General features: G+C 44.1%; 1 protein-coding gene across 9 annotated transcripts in view; it reads right to left on the bottom strand.

The window, feature by feature from the left end:
• The window catches only part of TCTN2 (tectonic family member 2), a 28,315-nt gene extending 14,472 nt beyond the window's left edge, over positions 1 to 13,843 (bottom strand). For 2 of the 9 annotated variants that reach the window (XM_023241325.2, XM_023241319.2), the window contains exons 1-10: positions 13,645 to 13,843; positions 13,407 to 13,514; positions 12,843 to 12,931; positions 11,821 to 12,016; positions 9,686 to 9,754; positions 8,432 to 8,532; positions 3,467 to 3,708; positions 2,953 to 3,079; positions 1,780 to 1,921; positions 211 to 276 (exon numbers count right to left, since the gene is read on the bottom strand). In XM_023241325.2, coding sequence (XP_023097093.1) covers positions 211 to 276; positions 1,780 to 1,921; positions 2,953 to 3,079; positions 3,467 to 3,708; positions 8,432 to 8,532; positions 9,686 to 9,754; positions 11,821 to 12,016; positions 12,843 to 12,931; positions 13,407 to 13,514; positions 13,645 to 13,726 — 1,222 coding nt within the window. In that variant the 5' untranslated portion in view covers positions 13,727 to 13,843. Of the gene's footprint in view, positions 1 to 210; positions 277 to 1,779; positions 1,922 to 2,952; positions 3,080 to 3,466; positions 3,709 to 8,431; positions 8,533 to 9,685; positions 9,755 to 10,677; positions 10,818 to 11,820; positions 12,017 to 12,842; positions 12,932 to 13,406; positions 13,515 to 13,644 lie in introns of those variants that run through there. The other 7 variants (XM_023241320.2, XM_023241321.2, XM_023241322.2 and 4 more) reach the window with 7 other exon arrangements.
• Positions 13,844 to 17,067: the final 3,224 nt, after the last annotated feature.

Here is a 17,067-nt window from a genome sequence, read left to right on the forward strand (position 1 = left end):
AGGCAACTGGCTCCAGGGCACAGATATCGCTCCTCAGCAAAGCAAGATGGAACAGGGAACAAACAGAATGTGGAACAGACAAAGTTCTAATTGCTGTGAACCTCCTTAAATTCTTAATAAAAACATATTTACTCTAAGACTCTATACTACTTACAAGAAATGACACACATATTTCTGTAGAAGTGATGTAAAAGCGTGACGTTAAATTACCTGTCCTGGTGATGAACTTGTCTGGGTCGGTTGCTTCCTCATAGATTACTCTTGGTGTAACAATGCCTGAAAAGATACAGAAATTAACTTCATAGGACTACATGGCCCAACATGATCACATTTACTTATTGAAAGTGAAAGCTAATCAAGCAAATACGATAACTGCGCCTGACCCGTGTGCCAGCTACAAAACTCTCCAGCTCCCCAGACGCCACCAAATAGGAATCCCACTGTTCTTGGCATCTGATAACAACGGAGGAGGAGGATCCAAAGTCAGTGATAATAATCCTGAGAGCCACTCTCCTATAGGAACAAAGAGGCGGTCCACGACCAGGCAGAATGCAACACGGAGCGCTCGCTTAACAAGCGGTTTGGGGCTCCCTCAGAAAGTTAAATCACCACGTGACTCGGCAATGCCACTGGTAGGTACAGGTCCAGGAGAAACGCAAGCCTGTGCTCACACAGACATCTGCACGCGAGCGTTCAGAGCAGCACTCTCGCGGTCGCCAAAAGCTGGAAACCCAAATGCCTAGCAAAGGACGAACGGATAACACACGTGGCACAGATATCCATGCGATGGAATATTGCCCAGCCATAAACACGGGTGACGTTCTGGTCCGTGCCACGGCGGCTACCCCTTGAAAATGTGATGCTAAGTGAAAGAAGCCAGACATAAAAGACCACAGTAGTGTAGGATTCCTTTGTTACAGGAATTCCAGAACAAGCAAATCCATAGAGATGGAAAGGAGAGTCGTTAATGGTCCCTAGGGGTCAGGGCACGGGGAGGAAGAAGAGGCTGTTGGTGGGTACGGGAGGGGGGGTTGTCCTTTAGGGGGAGGAAATGTTTTAGAACTGGACAGAGGTGATGGTGGCACAGCATTGTGTATGTACTAAATGCCACTGAATTGTACACTTCAAAATGGTTGACTTTAAGGGCACCTGGGTGGCTCAGTTGGTTAAGCATCTGACTCTTGATTTCAGCTCGGGTCATGATCTCACAGCGGTTCATGAGATCGAGCCCCACGTTAGGCTCTGCACAGTGCGGAGACCGCTTGGGATTCTCTCTCTTCCTCTCTCTCTCTCAACATAATATAAATAAAAATAAACATTTAAAATGGTTGATTTTACGTTAGGTGAATTTTGCCTCAATTTTTATTTATTTATTTTTTTAGTGTTTATTTATGTTTGCGAGAGAGAAACAGAGGGAGCACAGGAGAGGGGCAGAGAGAGGGAGACACAGAATCGGAGGCAGGTTCCAGGCTCTGAGCTGTCAGCACAAAACCCGATGCGGAGCTTGAAATCACAGACTGCGAGATCGTGACCTGACCCGAAACCAAGAGTCAGACGCTTAACCGACTGAGCCACCCAGGCGTCCCTCAATTTTTAAAGAAGAACTAATATGCAATGTGCTATCCTATGGAACGGGACTTTTTCTGAAGAAAACACTTTCTTCGACAGACAGATGAAATATTTTAAATTGATCCAGTAGAAGTGATTTATACTCTCATGAGATCCCGGTTTCTGTCGACACTCGGGTCTGTGTTCTTTTTGCAAACCAACGCAACGTACCTCCCAGCACGCCATTCTTGATCTTTGCATTGATAATTCCATCTTGTTCCTGGGATACTTCCAAACTAGTGGCGCACTGCACATCGAAATTCTGAAGGAAAGCCACCGGTGCGTTCTGTAGGCACTGCCCAGCCAGGGACACCTGAGGGTGAGGGAGAATCCCAACAGGGCTGTGACTTCTCTTCGAATCATAAAACACAGACCAACATCTCACGCAAGCGCTCTTTCTGCGGCCTGCTCCTACCGGTGGCTTAGTTTCAATAACGACTAGTTCACTCGCTAGATGACCAACAAAGAAAATGATCTAGTTAATTTGCTACACAAAGTCTGGAAGCTTTGTCACAATAAGTATTATTTAACGAAAACAAAGAAAATTCCCTGCTCTGCTCCATTGACTTTGCAGAAACATGATTATATTCAGCTTCATTTTCTCTCCCTCATGACAACCATACTTTTGTTAAAACTGTAAAAAATGGATTCCTTAAACAGCGAAGAGAGACGATTTGGACTCCCGTGTTTTCTTTCCACAAATGCTTTTTTCCTCGTGATTTTGGACTTAAAAATATATTTTGGGGCACCTGGGTGGTTCAGTCAGTCGAGCATCCGACTTCCGCTCAGGTCATGATTTCACAGTTCGTGGGTTCGAGTCCTGCATCGGGCTCTGTGCTGACAGCTCAGAGCCTGGAGCCTGCTTTAGATTCTGTGTCTCCCTCTCTCTCTCTGCCCCTCCCCTGCTCGTACTGTCTCTCTCTCTCTCTCCAAACTAAATAAAATATTTTTTAAAATAAATAAAAAAATAAAGATTTCACACAAAGCTCTATATAGCCTTGAGATATTTTTCAAAATCTCTGGAATATTACATTAGATTATATACTTATAGCTTACAAGAAATTGGCTGTGAAACTAACAGAAGTGCAGAATGGTAGTTATTTCCGGGGAAATTTATAGAATTTGTTTTGGTTGGTAAGTTCACTCTGAGATTTAGCAACGACAGTGGTTAATTTAAGAGAGACTATTAAAAATAAAATCCACAGGCCATAAAGAGTTGAGTACCTGGAAAGTCCACAGGAGAAATAACTTAGGATGAGATTTTTAACAGCAGTGTAAGCCAAATTAACGACAGGAGGGGAAAATTTGTAAAAGGCCCTAGCATGTTAAAATTGAAATTATTACCTGCGGAATGGTAAAATACGCCTTGTCCACAGTCATGATTGGATCTCCTTGTTTGTAACCGAAGTCTGAGAAGTCTCTCAGATCAGTATGCAGATACACTTCGGCGGAAGCCTGTGGCCTAGAGGAACTGTAAATCGATGAGGATTATCACTACTCCTTCTGGCCAGTATCTGCTAAAAACAATTCTTCTTGCATTTTCTTTTTTTTACTTTTTTAATTACAAAAATATTTGTACTAAAAGCCAAAAAGCTGTACACTGGAAAGTGGTTAGTGGTTAATTTTATGCTCCGTGAATTTTACTTCAATGATAATAATAATAAAGTTGTAAAATTTCAACATGACAGAAAGGTACCAGAAAGAAACTGAGGCCCCCGTGAGGCCACCACCGGTTTCCCAAACCCAGATAATCACTATTCACCGTTAGTGGTAACTGACCAATTTCCTTTGGGTGAGGCCCAATTCTCTCAAAGGCTTAACACAAAACAAAGTCGCTAACGGACATGGAAGACTGAACCTCATGTTGAGGACCTGGGGGGCCCGTGGGGGCCCCAACACGCACACAGAGCCGTGGTAGAAGTAGCCCAGGAAGGGCGAGTTGGCCAGCGGCGACTGCACACACAGGAACGGGAACCAGCCAGGGGCCTCCGGCGCCCCCTGCGCGGAGCACAGCTGGTCAAACAGAGGGTTGACATCGCCTCCAAAAACGCCGGTGAAACAGGCCTCTCTGAACAGTCCTGTGAGATCCGACGAGCATTCCTTGGAAGGAAACGTGAAGGAGCGGTGAGCAGACAGAAGCTTCTGGGGTGCCCGCCACCAGCTCTCAGGGGAAGAGGACACCACCGAGGAAGATGAAACAACACAATCCCCATCCCGGCTGCCAGTGCTATGTGCTCACAGAAAGTAAAATCCTGCTAGAATTTCTCTCCTCAGCTCCCTACGAGCCTCCAGGTCAGTAATTTCAGGCCTTCAAGGGAACCACATCCTTACTGGGGACATAGATGTGCCCACAAAAAAACAAAAACAAACAAGCAAGCAAAAGTATGAAGAGAAGAAAATATGGAAGACACTCCAAGTGGGGAATAAAACAGAGTAAACTTCCCTTTTTAATTGTCATCACCATCCAAACCCCTAGCCCAGAGAAACCTAAAGACATCTCGAGTTAGGGCAAACAGTCCGTATTCCCTAAGAAACCTTAAGGCCATCGCTGTATTATAACATGACCCAATTAATGTCACCAAGAAGTGACTTCATTCCTGCATTCGGTTCTTCATCCATTTTCTTCCCCATTTCTCAGAGGACTCAGAGAACTAAAAGTTAAAAAATGTCCCGAATCCTTTGTTCCCTGACAGTAGGAAAATAACTTTTTAAAAATTTTTTTTCAATGTTTATTCATTTTTGAGAGACAGACACAGAGCATGAGTGGGGGAGGGGCAGAGAGAGAGGGAGACCCAGAATCCGAAGCAGGCTCCAGGCTCTGAGCTGTGAGACCCAGAATCCGAAGCAGGCTCCAGGCTCTGAGCTGTCAGCACAGAGCCCGACGCCGGGTTCGAACCCACAGGCCATGAGATCATGACCTGGGCCCAAGTCGGACGCTTAACCGACTGAGCCACCCAGGCGCCCCGGAAAATAACCTTTAAACAAGAACAATTCAAATTGAAAAATTGATCATGTCTGAAGTGATAAGTTGCAGCTGTCCAAAGACATCACTGACCCAGATACTAAACACTGCCAGGGGCTGGTGCTGTGTATATCGACACCATATACGACAAACACGAAAGAGGTTAGAAACAGGGCACAGCACTGCAGTCTGGAAGAAAGAGGAAGAGAACACCATATGTTTCTATTGATATTGACAGACGATATGCTCTATTCTTAAATTAAATATAATTGTTATTATAAGTGCAATTGTTGGTATGAGAGTTACAATATAAATACAGGTCCTAAACTTTCCTTTTTGGTTTTGTAAAACCAACCACGATATAATTGCACTCATCCAAAAACAGAAGTGACCGGGGCCACAGTAAATGTGCCTCTTTTGCAACTCTCATTCCTCTTAAATCTCAAATAAGGATTAAAAATGTGCATTTGAGGAGGGGCACCGTGGTGGCTCAGTCGGTTAAGTATCTGACTCTTGATATCGACTCAGGTCATAATCTCATGGTTTGTGAGTTTGAGCCCCACGTTCGGCTCTGCACTGACAGCACAGAGCCTGCTTGGGATTCTCTCTCTCCCTCTCTCTCGAAATAAATAAATAAATAAACTTAAAAAAAAATATATATATATATATATATATATATATATGTATGTATTTGACCTGGATCAGGCAACTTTTTCTAGATATGACACTAAAAGCACAAGCAACAAAAGAAAAACTTGATTAATCGAATTTCAACAAATTTAAAAAAACTTTTGGGCTTCAAAGGACACCAACAAGCAAGCAGACACCTACACAATGGGAGATGTTTGTCGCAAATCATATACCTGATTTGGGACTAGTATCCAGAAGGTATAATGAATTCTTATAGTTTAACAACAAAAAGACAACCCGATTGAAAAATGGGCAAAGGAGGGAAAGAAATGAGAGCTTTCCCCCTAAGGTCAGGAACACAAGAGAGATGTCCACTCTCACCACTGTTATTCAACATAGTACTGGAAGTCCTAGCCTCTGCAGTCAGACAACACAAAGGAATAAAAGGCATCCAAATCAGCCAGGAGGAGGTCAAACTTTCACTCTTTGCAGATGACATATACTGTATATGGAAAACCCAAGAGTCCACCAAAATACTGCTAGAACTGATCCACGAATTCAGCAGAGTCACAGGATATAAAATCAACGCACAGAAATTGGTTGCATTCCTATACATCAATAATGAAGCGACAGAAAGAGACATCAAGGAATCGACCCCATTTACAATTGCACCAAAAACCATAAAATACCTGGGAATAAACCTCACCGAAGAGGTGAAAAATCTATACACTGAAAACTATATAGGAAGCTTACGAAAGAAACTGAAGAACCCACACAAAAAATGGAAAAAGATTCCATGCTCCTGGACAGGAAGAACAAATATTGTCAAAATGTCAATACTACCCAAAGCAATCTACATATTCAATGCAATCCCTACGAAAAGAAGACCGGCATTCTTCACAAGAGCTAGCACAAACAATCCTAAAATCTGTATGGAACCAGAAAAGGCCCCGAATGGCCAAAGTAATGTTGAAAAAGAAAACCAAAGCTGAAGGCATCACAATTCCAGACCTCAAGATGAATTACAAAGCTGTCATCATCAAGACAGCATGGTACTGGCACAAGAACAGACACTCAGATCAATGGAACAGAATAGAGAACCCAGAAATGGACCCACAAACGAATGGCCAACTAATCTTTGACGAAGCAGGAAAGAATATCCAATGGAATAAAGACAGCCTCTTCAGCAAGTGGTGCTGGGAAAACTGGACAGAGACATGCAGAAAAATGAACCTAGACCACTTTCTTACACCAAACACAAAAATAAACTCCAAATGGATGAAAGACCAAATGTAAGACAGGAAGCCATCAAAATCCTAGAGAAGAAAGCAGATAAAAACCTCTTTGCCGTACGACTCAGCAATGGCACCACTAGGTACCTATGCAAGGGCTACAGGTGTGCTGTTTCAAATGGGCACATGCACCCCAATGTTTATAGCAGCACTATCGTACCCAAAGTATGGAAAGAGCCCAAATGTCCATTGACAGATAAATGGATAAAGAAGATGTGGTATATATATACAACAGAGTATTACTCGGCGAACAAAAAGAATGAAATCTTGCCATTTGCAACAACATGGATGGAACTAGAGGGTATTATGCTAAGTGAAATTAGCCAGACAGAGAAAGACAAATATCCTATGACTTCACTCATACGAGGAATTTAAGATACAAAACAGATGAACATAAGGAAAGGGAAGCAAAAATAATATAAAAACAGGGAGGGGGACAAAACATAAAAGACTCTTAAATATAGAGAACAAACAGAGGATTGTTGGAGGGGGTGTGGGACGGGAGATGGGCTGAATGGGGAAGGGGCACTAAGGAATCTACTCCTGAAATCATTGTTGCACTATATGCTAACTAATTTGGATGTAAATTAAAAAATAAATGTTAATTTTAAAAAATGGGCAAAGGATCTAAAGCGACATTTTTTTCAAAGAGATAAAAATGGCCCAACAAGCACATCAAAAGATGTTCAACATCATTTGCCACTACGGAAATACAAATCAAAATCACAATGAAATACCACTTCACACCCACTGGGATGGCTATCATCAAAAAGACTGCAACAAACGTAGATGAGGACATGGAAAAAACTGCAACCCTTCTACACTGCTGATGCAAACGTAAAAACCATGCAGCCACTTTGGAAAACGGTTCCTCAAAAGGTTAAACACACAGTTCCTATAGGACAGAGCAACTCCACCCCTAGGTAATATATCCAAGAGAAATGGAAACACACGTCCAAACCAAAACTTGCACACAAATGTTCACGGAAGCTTCATTCGTAACAGCCAAAAAGCGAAAGCAATCCAAGCGTCCATCGGCTGATGAATGGATTGGCAACATACGGTCTGTCCATGCGACGGAATGTGACGCGGCCATAAAAAGGGACAAAAACAGACACCGGCCACAACGCGGATGACCCTTGGACACAAGAAGCTGGGTGAAAGAAGCTAGACACAGAAGGCCACATACAAGAGGAATCTGCTTATGTGCCGTGTCCGGAACAGGCCAGTCCACAGAGCCTGACAGCAGGTGAAGAGGGGCCTGGGGATGAGCTGAGGCCAGGGAACGGGAGAGATCACAGAGGGCCACAGGTTTCCAGTTGGGGTGATGGAAATGTTCTCAAATTGGATTGCCATGAGGGTCGTGCACCTCTACACATTTGCCCCCCCAAAAAAAAAAAATCACTGAAATAATGTATTTTCCTTCCTTTTTATCTTTTCGTGAAGACTTCCCAATAACGTAGTAAAACCATCCTCAGTATAATCATCTCAATCATGACCTTCTCCAAAGAGATACATTTTTTCTTCCATAAATAAGACTGACTGGGCTAGATAAGAAAATATTCAATTTGAAAACAATCTGCGGGGCATCTGGGTGACTCAGCCAGTTAACCGTCCGACTCCTGATTTCAGCTCAGGTCACCATCTCATATTTCGTGGGTTCAAGACCCACATTGGGCTCCACGCTGATGGCACAGAGCTTGCTTGGGATTCTCTGCCCCTACCCTGCTTGTGCTGTCTGTCTGTCTCTCTCTCTCTCTCAAAATAAATGAATAAACTTTAAAAAAAAAAAAAAAGTAAAAAAAAAAAAAACAATCTACAACACAAAACACAATCTTACTTTTCAAAGCCCATCTATGAAAAAGCTGTATGGGGAACTGTATCCTTTACATGCTATTGGGTATAGTAACCTTTGTACCCGTAATCGAAAAGAGCTTACCTGGTCACAACAGCAGCGAACGTCACAGGCCCCAGCGGTCAAATTACAAGGACAAGGACCCAGGGGTTGATACACCTGGTTGGGAATAACAGTCACATTCTCTGAAAAGTACAAATGACAGAGAAGTCCAGCCATGAAACACTCTGAAAAAGCATTGCCACATTTTTGATACTCGAAAGAAAGCTGGATCATTGTTTTACAAATCACCAGGACCAAATATTACACATTAAGGAATCGCTGAGTTATGCATAAACCCTATCTGGGCCTGTATCTACTACTCCCACAAAAACCCAAATATAGGAAAATACGCTAGTTATAACAAAATGAAGTCACGCTTGATCTTAAAGATAATCATGACTAAAATTTACAAGTTAAGATAAAGGTAACGCACTGACTTTATTTTTCAATACACTGAACAATCCTTTTCATAACACAGACTGACATTACCCATTGACCCCTTCAAATGCATTACCTCTTCCAGCAGATAAAACCGAAGCCATGAGGACATTTCAGAGACATTATCTGGGGACCCATTTGGCCGCAAGATTATGTCTAATCATGCTACCTGCTCAACCTCATGTCCTATCGCACTGCAGACCCAACTCTTTATATCCTAATTCTAGCTCAAGTGTGGAAGTGTGGGGGAAATTAGTAATTTTTACATGAATTGGAAAAGGAATACGTCACATTACATTTCAACCTCCTAATTCAGAATCCAGACAGTAATGTTTCCAGTTCCCCTGCGGCAATTTATCAGATAAATTTTACTTTGAAACTTTACTTTTGTCCTAAGATTGGGTACATGTTGAAAAACTACGTAGCACTGGGTGTTGTATGGAAACCAATGTGACAATAAATTTCATATATTAGATAAATAAGTAAATAAATAAAAATAAACCGATATAGTAGTTAAAAAAAAAAAAAGAAAAACTACGTAGCAATCACTTATAACAGTTAACTTCAATGACATGACAGTTGAAGCATCTCAAAAACAGCTAATTATGCAGAATTCTATGCTAGAATATAGTAGAACCCCAGTATGTCAATGGTCTCAGGAATAAGGAGAAGGTCTGAGTAACATAGTCTGTTACTCAGGCAAGGGTCTGGCCATTAGTATAATCAAACCAGTGGAATAAAAACAGGGCATTTTAGAATAGGGTTTTACTATGCGATATATAGGTAGGTATCTGTGCATCTACCTATATGTCTCCTACGCCATTTGCTACCTTGATTGTTCCTAGGCATACCACGTACCTCCCATCTGTCCTTCCGTCCTTGTTCTCGTTCTGATCTCTGTCTGACTGGGTGCAAAATTTTTCATACCTTCATGGGGTCAGAGCGAACATCTCGTAACTACCAATACACAGAGTCTAATTTTCCTAAGTTTGGCTATTTATACAAAGACGTTCTGATCTATTACCTAAATGCAGTCAAGCATATTTTTTAAAAAGAAGAAAAGTCACCACGTCGAATAGTACAGCTACTAATCCTTCCTGTAGATTTTTTTCAGCACCCCCTGAATATTATTTTTTGGCTTTAAATTTTAAGCATTAGAGAATGTTTTTTGGTTTTTTCTCCTAAAAACAAAACTTTAGACCTTTAAATTGGTCACAGATTCACATGTTCAAAAAACTCAAGAGGAGGCACCTGGGTGGCTTTGTCGGTTAAGCATCTGACTTTGGCTCAGGTCATGATCTCATGGTTCATGGGTTTGAGCCCCGCATCGGGCTCTGTGCTGACAACTCGGAGCCTGGAGCCTGCTTCGGATTCTGTGTGTGTGTGTGTGTGTGTGTGTGTGTGTGTGTGTGTGTGTGTCTGACCCTCCCCAGCTTGTGCTCTGTCTCAAAATTAAATAAACTTTAAAAAATTTTTAACAAAAAAACCTCAAGAGGATCTAAAAAAAGGTACACAATGAAGTCCTCCCAGCCAGCCCTTCCTGTTCCCACACCACTTGTGCAAATGGCCCTACATGGTTAGCTTCTCAGATAGCCTTCCAGAACTTTCGTATGCAAATATATAGTCTCATTCCATGCTATAAGCACCCGCGTGCGGCTGCTTTTTGCACTTGGTAATAGATCTTGGAGATGTTTCCACGTAAGCACACTGAAGGCAGGGTGGCCCAATGGATGGCACCGTCTGAACATATCTAACCCTCCTCAACTTCCAAAATCACAAGGGGGATCACAGTGAGGGGATGTGATAAGGGAAGCGACAGTGTGGGAGTCTCAAAATGACAAGTGACAGACCTTCGCTACTGAGGACGAACGCTTCTCCCTTCATCCCGGGGGACTGCAAAGGCAAGAGTTGCTACGTTGACTGCAGGAGACAGGGAACATGGTGGTGACACCTATCAAAGTGGACCTTCAACACTGGCACAGCTACATTCTGTCGTTCTTAGAAAACCTGCCGTGTGAATGGGAGAAGAACACAAGGCCGTTTTCGTGTCCAAAAGCAGACGTGCGCGGTGATATTTGCTCTAGCTACACACCGCACGCTGGAAGTGACTCAGATTCCATCAGTAAGAGACTAGTCAAATACACAACGGTATCTGCACACGATGGAATATTATGCAGCTATTAAAAAGAATGAGGTGAACCTACATGCGTTTATGTGGAACTTATTTATTTTTTTACCAATTTTTTTAATGTTTACTTATTTTTGAGAGAGGGAGAGACAGAGTGCAAACGGGGGAGGGTCAGAGAGAGAGGGAGACACAGAATCTGAAACAGGCTCCAGGCTCCAAGCTGTCAGCACAGAGCCCGACGCGGGACTCGAACCCACGAACCGTGAGATCATGACCTGAGCCAGATTCGGACATTCAACCAACAGAGCCATCCAGGTGCCCCTATATGGAATTGATTTCTAAAAGGCATAGAATAGTGAACTGTGTGTTATTAGTGTGTGTATGTATTGTTTTTGAAACAAGAGAATACCACATGCTTCCATAAGCATAAATTAATAGGCTGACACTAGAAAAGGAGCTGGAGGTCCAGAGCTTTCACTGAAAATCTACTGGGTTTTTTTGTTTGGTTGGTTGGTTTTTTGGTTTCTTTGTTTTGTTTTTTGTAAACTCCTTCATTAATCTTTCCCTTGACTTTTTTTTTTTGGTTTTGGTTTTAAGATGGAGTCATAAGAATCAAGACACAGAAACAAACCTCACTTTCTCCCTTTCAGGCAGTCTACAAAGATACAAACGGCACAGCGGAATAACATAGATCCTAATTAAGTGCAATAAGACAAAGTAGAAACTTCTAAAATAAGAAAATTAAACAAAAGGAAAGTAGGCTGAAGAAGGCAACACTGACTCCAGAGCAAAGCGTACAAAGGGCACGGCACGCACTCAGAACCCGACAGACAACGTTTGGCGTGAATGTTTGGACTTGACTTGCCTGATGCGTTCCGGGCCGAAGAAGAGTTGGCGTAAATCTCCACTCGAATGAGCAGATGTGCTAAACAGGATGAATTGTGAGACGCCGAAACCAGAAGAGTTTGGACAATACACGGGGGCTCTGAGAAGGGATCTGTCTCGTTAGCGGAACACCCCTGCAGACCCCTCTCCAGCCTCACTGTCACATCCAACGCGCTCTGAAAGGAAAAGTCGCTGCACTTTTTAAGGTGACTCAACACAGCATGGATAATTATAAGAACACACAACGGAAAACACAGTAAAATCACACAGCTGCCTCGGTTCACTTTACGAAAGGAAAACCATACGCAAAGCTGCCATCACTCAGCCGGTAAACCTCTGGCGATTCGTAAGCCCTGATTCCTAATCCTCAGTTTAGCAGAAAAGCAAGCAAGTCTGATAAATTAACTCAGTTTGTCCAGCATCTTTTTAGTTTTTCTTTTTTATCTTCCTATCAGCATATCAGCAGAAGACTAAATACACACATTAAAAAGTCAATGAAGAGTCCCCAGTTCCTGGGGTGCACGCAGTCGCTTTCTCGTCCATATTTCCATCGCCGATGTCTTGCACATACTAGGCATTCAATAAAACATTTATTAAATGAGAGTTGCTGTTTTTTTTAAGTAGCCTCCATGCCCAGCATGGAGCCCAGCGCAGGGCTTGAACTCGTGAACCGTGAGATCAAGACCTGAGCTGAGGTCAAGATTTCTGAGTCACAGATCCATTTGAAAATCTGATGGAAGCTGGCAACCATCTCATGAGGAAAATGCACACACACATAATGTTACACACAATTTCAGTGAGTTCACAAACTTCTTGAAACCCGTCCAAGGACCGCTAGCCCTACCGTAAGCACCTCTGGGCTGGAGGGGCGTCTCCTCGATCTGGTAACCCGTAGTTTCACAGTGGTTCCAAGCACAGACAAAACCATACCTTGTCCAACCAAAACAGCACTGCAGAAACACTAACTGTGGGTCTCGGCAGACGCCCCGGGAAAAGTTTTACCTCTGGCCTTACCACACTGGGGGTCACAGTCAAGCTCCAGTCTCCCGTCTCATTGGTCAGCGCTCCACAAGCTGGAGTTGGCAATAAGCCTATGGGGGAGAAGATTAGGATGCAAGGAGGCAGTATTGCCCAGCAGCTAAGGGTGTGCATGCTGGAGTCAGGCTCCCTGGGAGGGAATCCTTTTCCAAGCCTGGGATTGGGCCCTTCACCAGCTGTGCGACTTTGGACAAGTAACAGCCTCTGCGAACTCTCGTGTCTTCATGTGTTACACGACATGAAAGTGTATTACTGTTCTTACTGGGGAAATGCAGTGATGCATGTAAACCACAGGGGACAGGCAGCTCAGTGAACGTGAGCCATTACTGTTCCAGGCTTTCTTTCACCAAGCCTGTCCGTCGGTCCTCTTTGGTCCACAGCAGCCCCCCATTCCTGCTCCCACGCCGACTTTGCAGTGGACAGCGGCCGGGGCCCCAGGGGATGCCACCTCCTGGGATGCCACCTCCTTGGGCGGCGTGGCCCTGGCCCAACCCCCACCCTCCGCACAGGGAGGGCCGGACTCCTTACCCTCCTTGTCCTGCAGCAAGGCCAGGGACACGGTCACATCCTCGGTGCCTCCGACCAGGGAAGCGCTGACCGCAGGGCCGGTCATACGGATGAAAGCAGGGATGAAAACTGGGCGGGAAAGAAGGGGAAGGGCGGAGTTACTAGTTGCAAGGGCACCCGAAGGAGTCCCAAATCTGGCCCGTTAAACGCCTCGTCCCCAACCCACCCGCCCTTCGGGGCCCTGCCCTGCCGTACACACCCAGGTCCCCCCACAGCGGCCTCAGGACGTCCAGCAGAAGGAGAAGCCCCAAGAGCAGAGGGGCCGGCGGCGGCAAGCCCATGCCTGGGGCTCGCGAGGCCCGCTTCACAAACCCGCTCCCGCGCTAGAAGCTGGGACGCTCTGTACGCGATGACTGGGCCCGCGCCGCCCCGCCGCCGCCATCTTGTCAAACCAACCGGAGCTATGGCAACCACCAATCGGCCGCGGGCCTGGAGGAGCGGCGGGCGGTGATTGGGTGGAATGCAGCAGAGAGCCCGCCCCCAACCCGGGGCCGCAGCATCCCGACCCCGCCCACGGGCCCTGCGCCTTTAAATCTCGATCCCGAAAAAGTTGGAGTCTGCGTCGCGTTTAAGAGAGTTAGTTCAGTCACGCACGCAAAAGCGAGCCTACCTACAGACACTGGCTTCTAAACAAGCTCCTTAATAAACGTCATTTTTATGGGGACTTTGGGAGAAGGACAAAAAGGGGATGAGGCTGCAGGGCTGTTGAATTGTTTTTATTATGATTCTCCCAGCGTTTTGAAGAGTGTTTTGCTGTTTGTATTTACCGCACAGAGCTGTCAGCACTCGAGAGTAGATCTGCTCGACGAACACTAAACGTTTTGCCCAGCATTGGGGCAGACACAAAAGTATCCCAGTTCTTACGTCACTAGCCTCAAAGCATCTCAGACATTATTATAGTTCAGTGACGGCGTGCAGACGCTGAGGTCGCTACGGGACCGGGGGCAGGTCACCTGACCTCCCTAAACTTGAGTTACCTCCTCTATAGAAGGCAGATAATGGTCTCTCCCTGATAGGACAGTGTGAGGATCGGCAAACCTAACATTCTGAAAGCAATCTGAGAGCTGAGGTTCCACAAGTGCCCGGCACGGAGTTCCACCTTGTTCTTACGCTCTTGCCAAATCGTGGATTGTTGCAGCTGTAATCGGCATGATATCCCCACCACCAGCCCGCACATCAGCTCCTCTTGGGGGATCGCAAAGTGTTTACATCTCCCGGTATATCTGGGAATAAAGCCTAGAACGTTGCCAACAGGGGGGTCATCACTTAACCTATTGCTGCTATTTACTCATCATTCCTGAACAAGAGAGTAAAAGCATTTTCACTGAGGAAAAATTTTGTGTTGAAGGACTTTGAATCCCTGGGTCAAAATGCTTTCGCTTTAGGGGAAACGTAAGAAAGTAATTTAGGCAAACACTGTTCCTGGGGGTGTTTTCAATGTACTACAAATCTTTATTTTCACGGAGTTCTACTTTGCTAGACCTTAACTTTGCTGCCATGCTGTCATATGTTCTACGCAGACACAGTACCATAGTTACCTGTATTGGCGTGTGTCACTTGTCAGACACTCAACATAAAAACATTTTAGTATCGGGGCGCCTGGGTGGCTGCGTCGGTTGAGCGTCCGACTTCGGCTCAGGTCACGATCTCGCGGTCCGTGAGTTCGAGCCCCGCGTCGGGCTCTGTGCTGACAGCTCGGAGCCTGGAGCCTGTTTCAGATTCTGTGTCTTCCTCTCTCTCTGCCCTCCCTGTTCATGCTCTGTCTCTCTGTCTCAAAAATAAATAAACGTTAAAAAAAAAAAGTAAAAAAAAAAAAAACATTTTCGTATTTAAGAACATATTACAGGTGCCTGGGTGGCTCAGTCAGTTGAGCGACCGACCTTGGCTCAGGCCATCGTCTCACGGTCCGTGAGTTCAAGCCCCGCGTCGGGCTCTGGGCTGAGGGCACAGAGCCTGGAGCCTGCTTCGGATTCTGTGTCTCCCTCTCTCTCTGACCCTCCCCCGTTCATGCTGTCTCTGTCTCAAAAATAAATAAAACGTTAAAAAATAATAATATTTTGGGATGAGCACTGGGTGTTATATGGAAACCAATTTGACAATAAACTTCATATATTGAAAAATAAGAAAAACAAAAAAAATAAAAAATAAATAATAAAAGCATGTTATCATTTTTTGTTCTGATCAGAATAAACAGTATGTACTAAAAGTATGTTTTTATTTTCTGCTTTTGGTTGCATTAAGCTATTAGCCAGTAGTGAAATGAACTATGGATTCTAGGATTTACAATAAAAAAAAAAAAAGCTTCAAAAGTTTTTTTTAAAAACTGTCATTTGTGAGGTACAATATTATTAAAATTAAATAGGAAACTTTTCTTAAAATTACTTGTAATCTGTTCTATTAATATAAATTGTAGGCATAAAGTTTCAACTATTAATGAAAAGCCCTGATTTTTAAATACTGTACTTCTTATATAAAAATGTCATTGACGGGGGCACCTGGGTGGCCAACTTTTGATTTCAGCTCATAATCTCACAGTTTGCGAGATCAAGCCCCCCTGTCAGCACAGAGCCTGCTTGGGATTCTCTCTACCTCTCTCTCTCTCTGCCCCTTCCTTGCTCATGCTCTCTCTCTTGAAAATAAATAAAAACAAACTTAAAAAAAAAAAGACAGGCAGTGTGACCTTCCTCTAGGAATTCTGCTTCGACGTTAGTATTTTAATTTAATGTTTATTTTTATTTTTTTAAATGTTTTTTAATGTTTATTTATTTCTGAGACAGAGACAGAGCATGAGTGGGGGAGGGGCAGAGAGAGAGGGAGACACAGAATCCGAAGCAGGTTCCGGGCTCTGAGCTGTCAGCACAGAGCCCGACGCGGGGCTCGAACTCAGGAACCATGTGATCATGACCTGAGCCTAAATCAGATGTTTAACCCACTGAGCCACCAGGCACCCCTCAATGTTAATACTTAAGCTTAATAATGGCCTGACCTCCAGGATCCTGTAAGTCTCCTTTACCATATAAAAATTCCCCTGGCACCTCCTGGCACCCCTCCACCCAAGATGTATGTTAGCAATCATCCTCCAAGCTTGGGGCCCACCGATCTACATCTGAAGGGTCTCATGACTGAGGTTTTACTAGACGCTAGTATATGACCTTTTCCTAACAGCAGGGAGCCCCAGGTCCTGGAAAGGTTGCTTCTAAATTCCTTAGAGACTTCCACTCTCCCTAATCCCCTCCCAACTTGAAAGTATACAACCAGTCACTCCTCACAGCCCCGGTGCAGCTTTCTGCCCACGGGTCCTGTCCCTATGCTTTAATAAAACCACCCTTTTTGCACTGAAGAATTCTTTCTTGCCCATTTTCTCTGAACCCCAACATTTTCACATCGTATTTACTCTCTTCTCCATCACTGCTGGAAACGTTCCACGCACTCTTCCGGGAATCACTAACAGTCTTACAAATCATCTTTGGATGATTTGAAATAAAATAACTGTTTTTAAAACACGGGAGCAGGAATCTTTTTGTAGATAAAGTCCAAGAGACTACCTTAGAATTGAGGATTGGATAATAGTTATAATATTTAACTATCTACTCAATAAGGGAATAATTTCATGGTTTTACAA

The sequence above is a fragment of the Felis catus genome, chromosome D3, assembly GCF_018350175.1.
Source record: "Felis catus isolate Fca126 chromosome D3, F.catus_Fca126_mat1.0, whole genome shotgun sequence".
NCBI classification, from domain to species: domain Eukaryota; kingdom Metazoa; phylum Chordata; class Mammalia; order Carnivora; family Felidae; genus Felis; species Felis catus.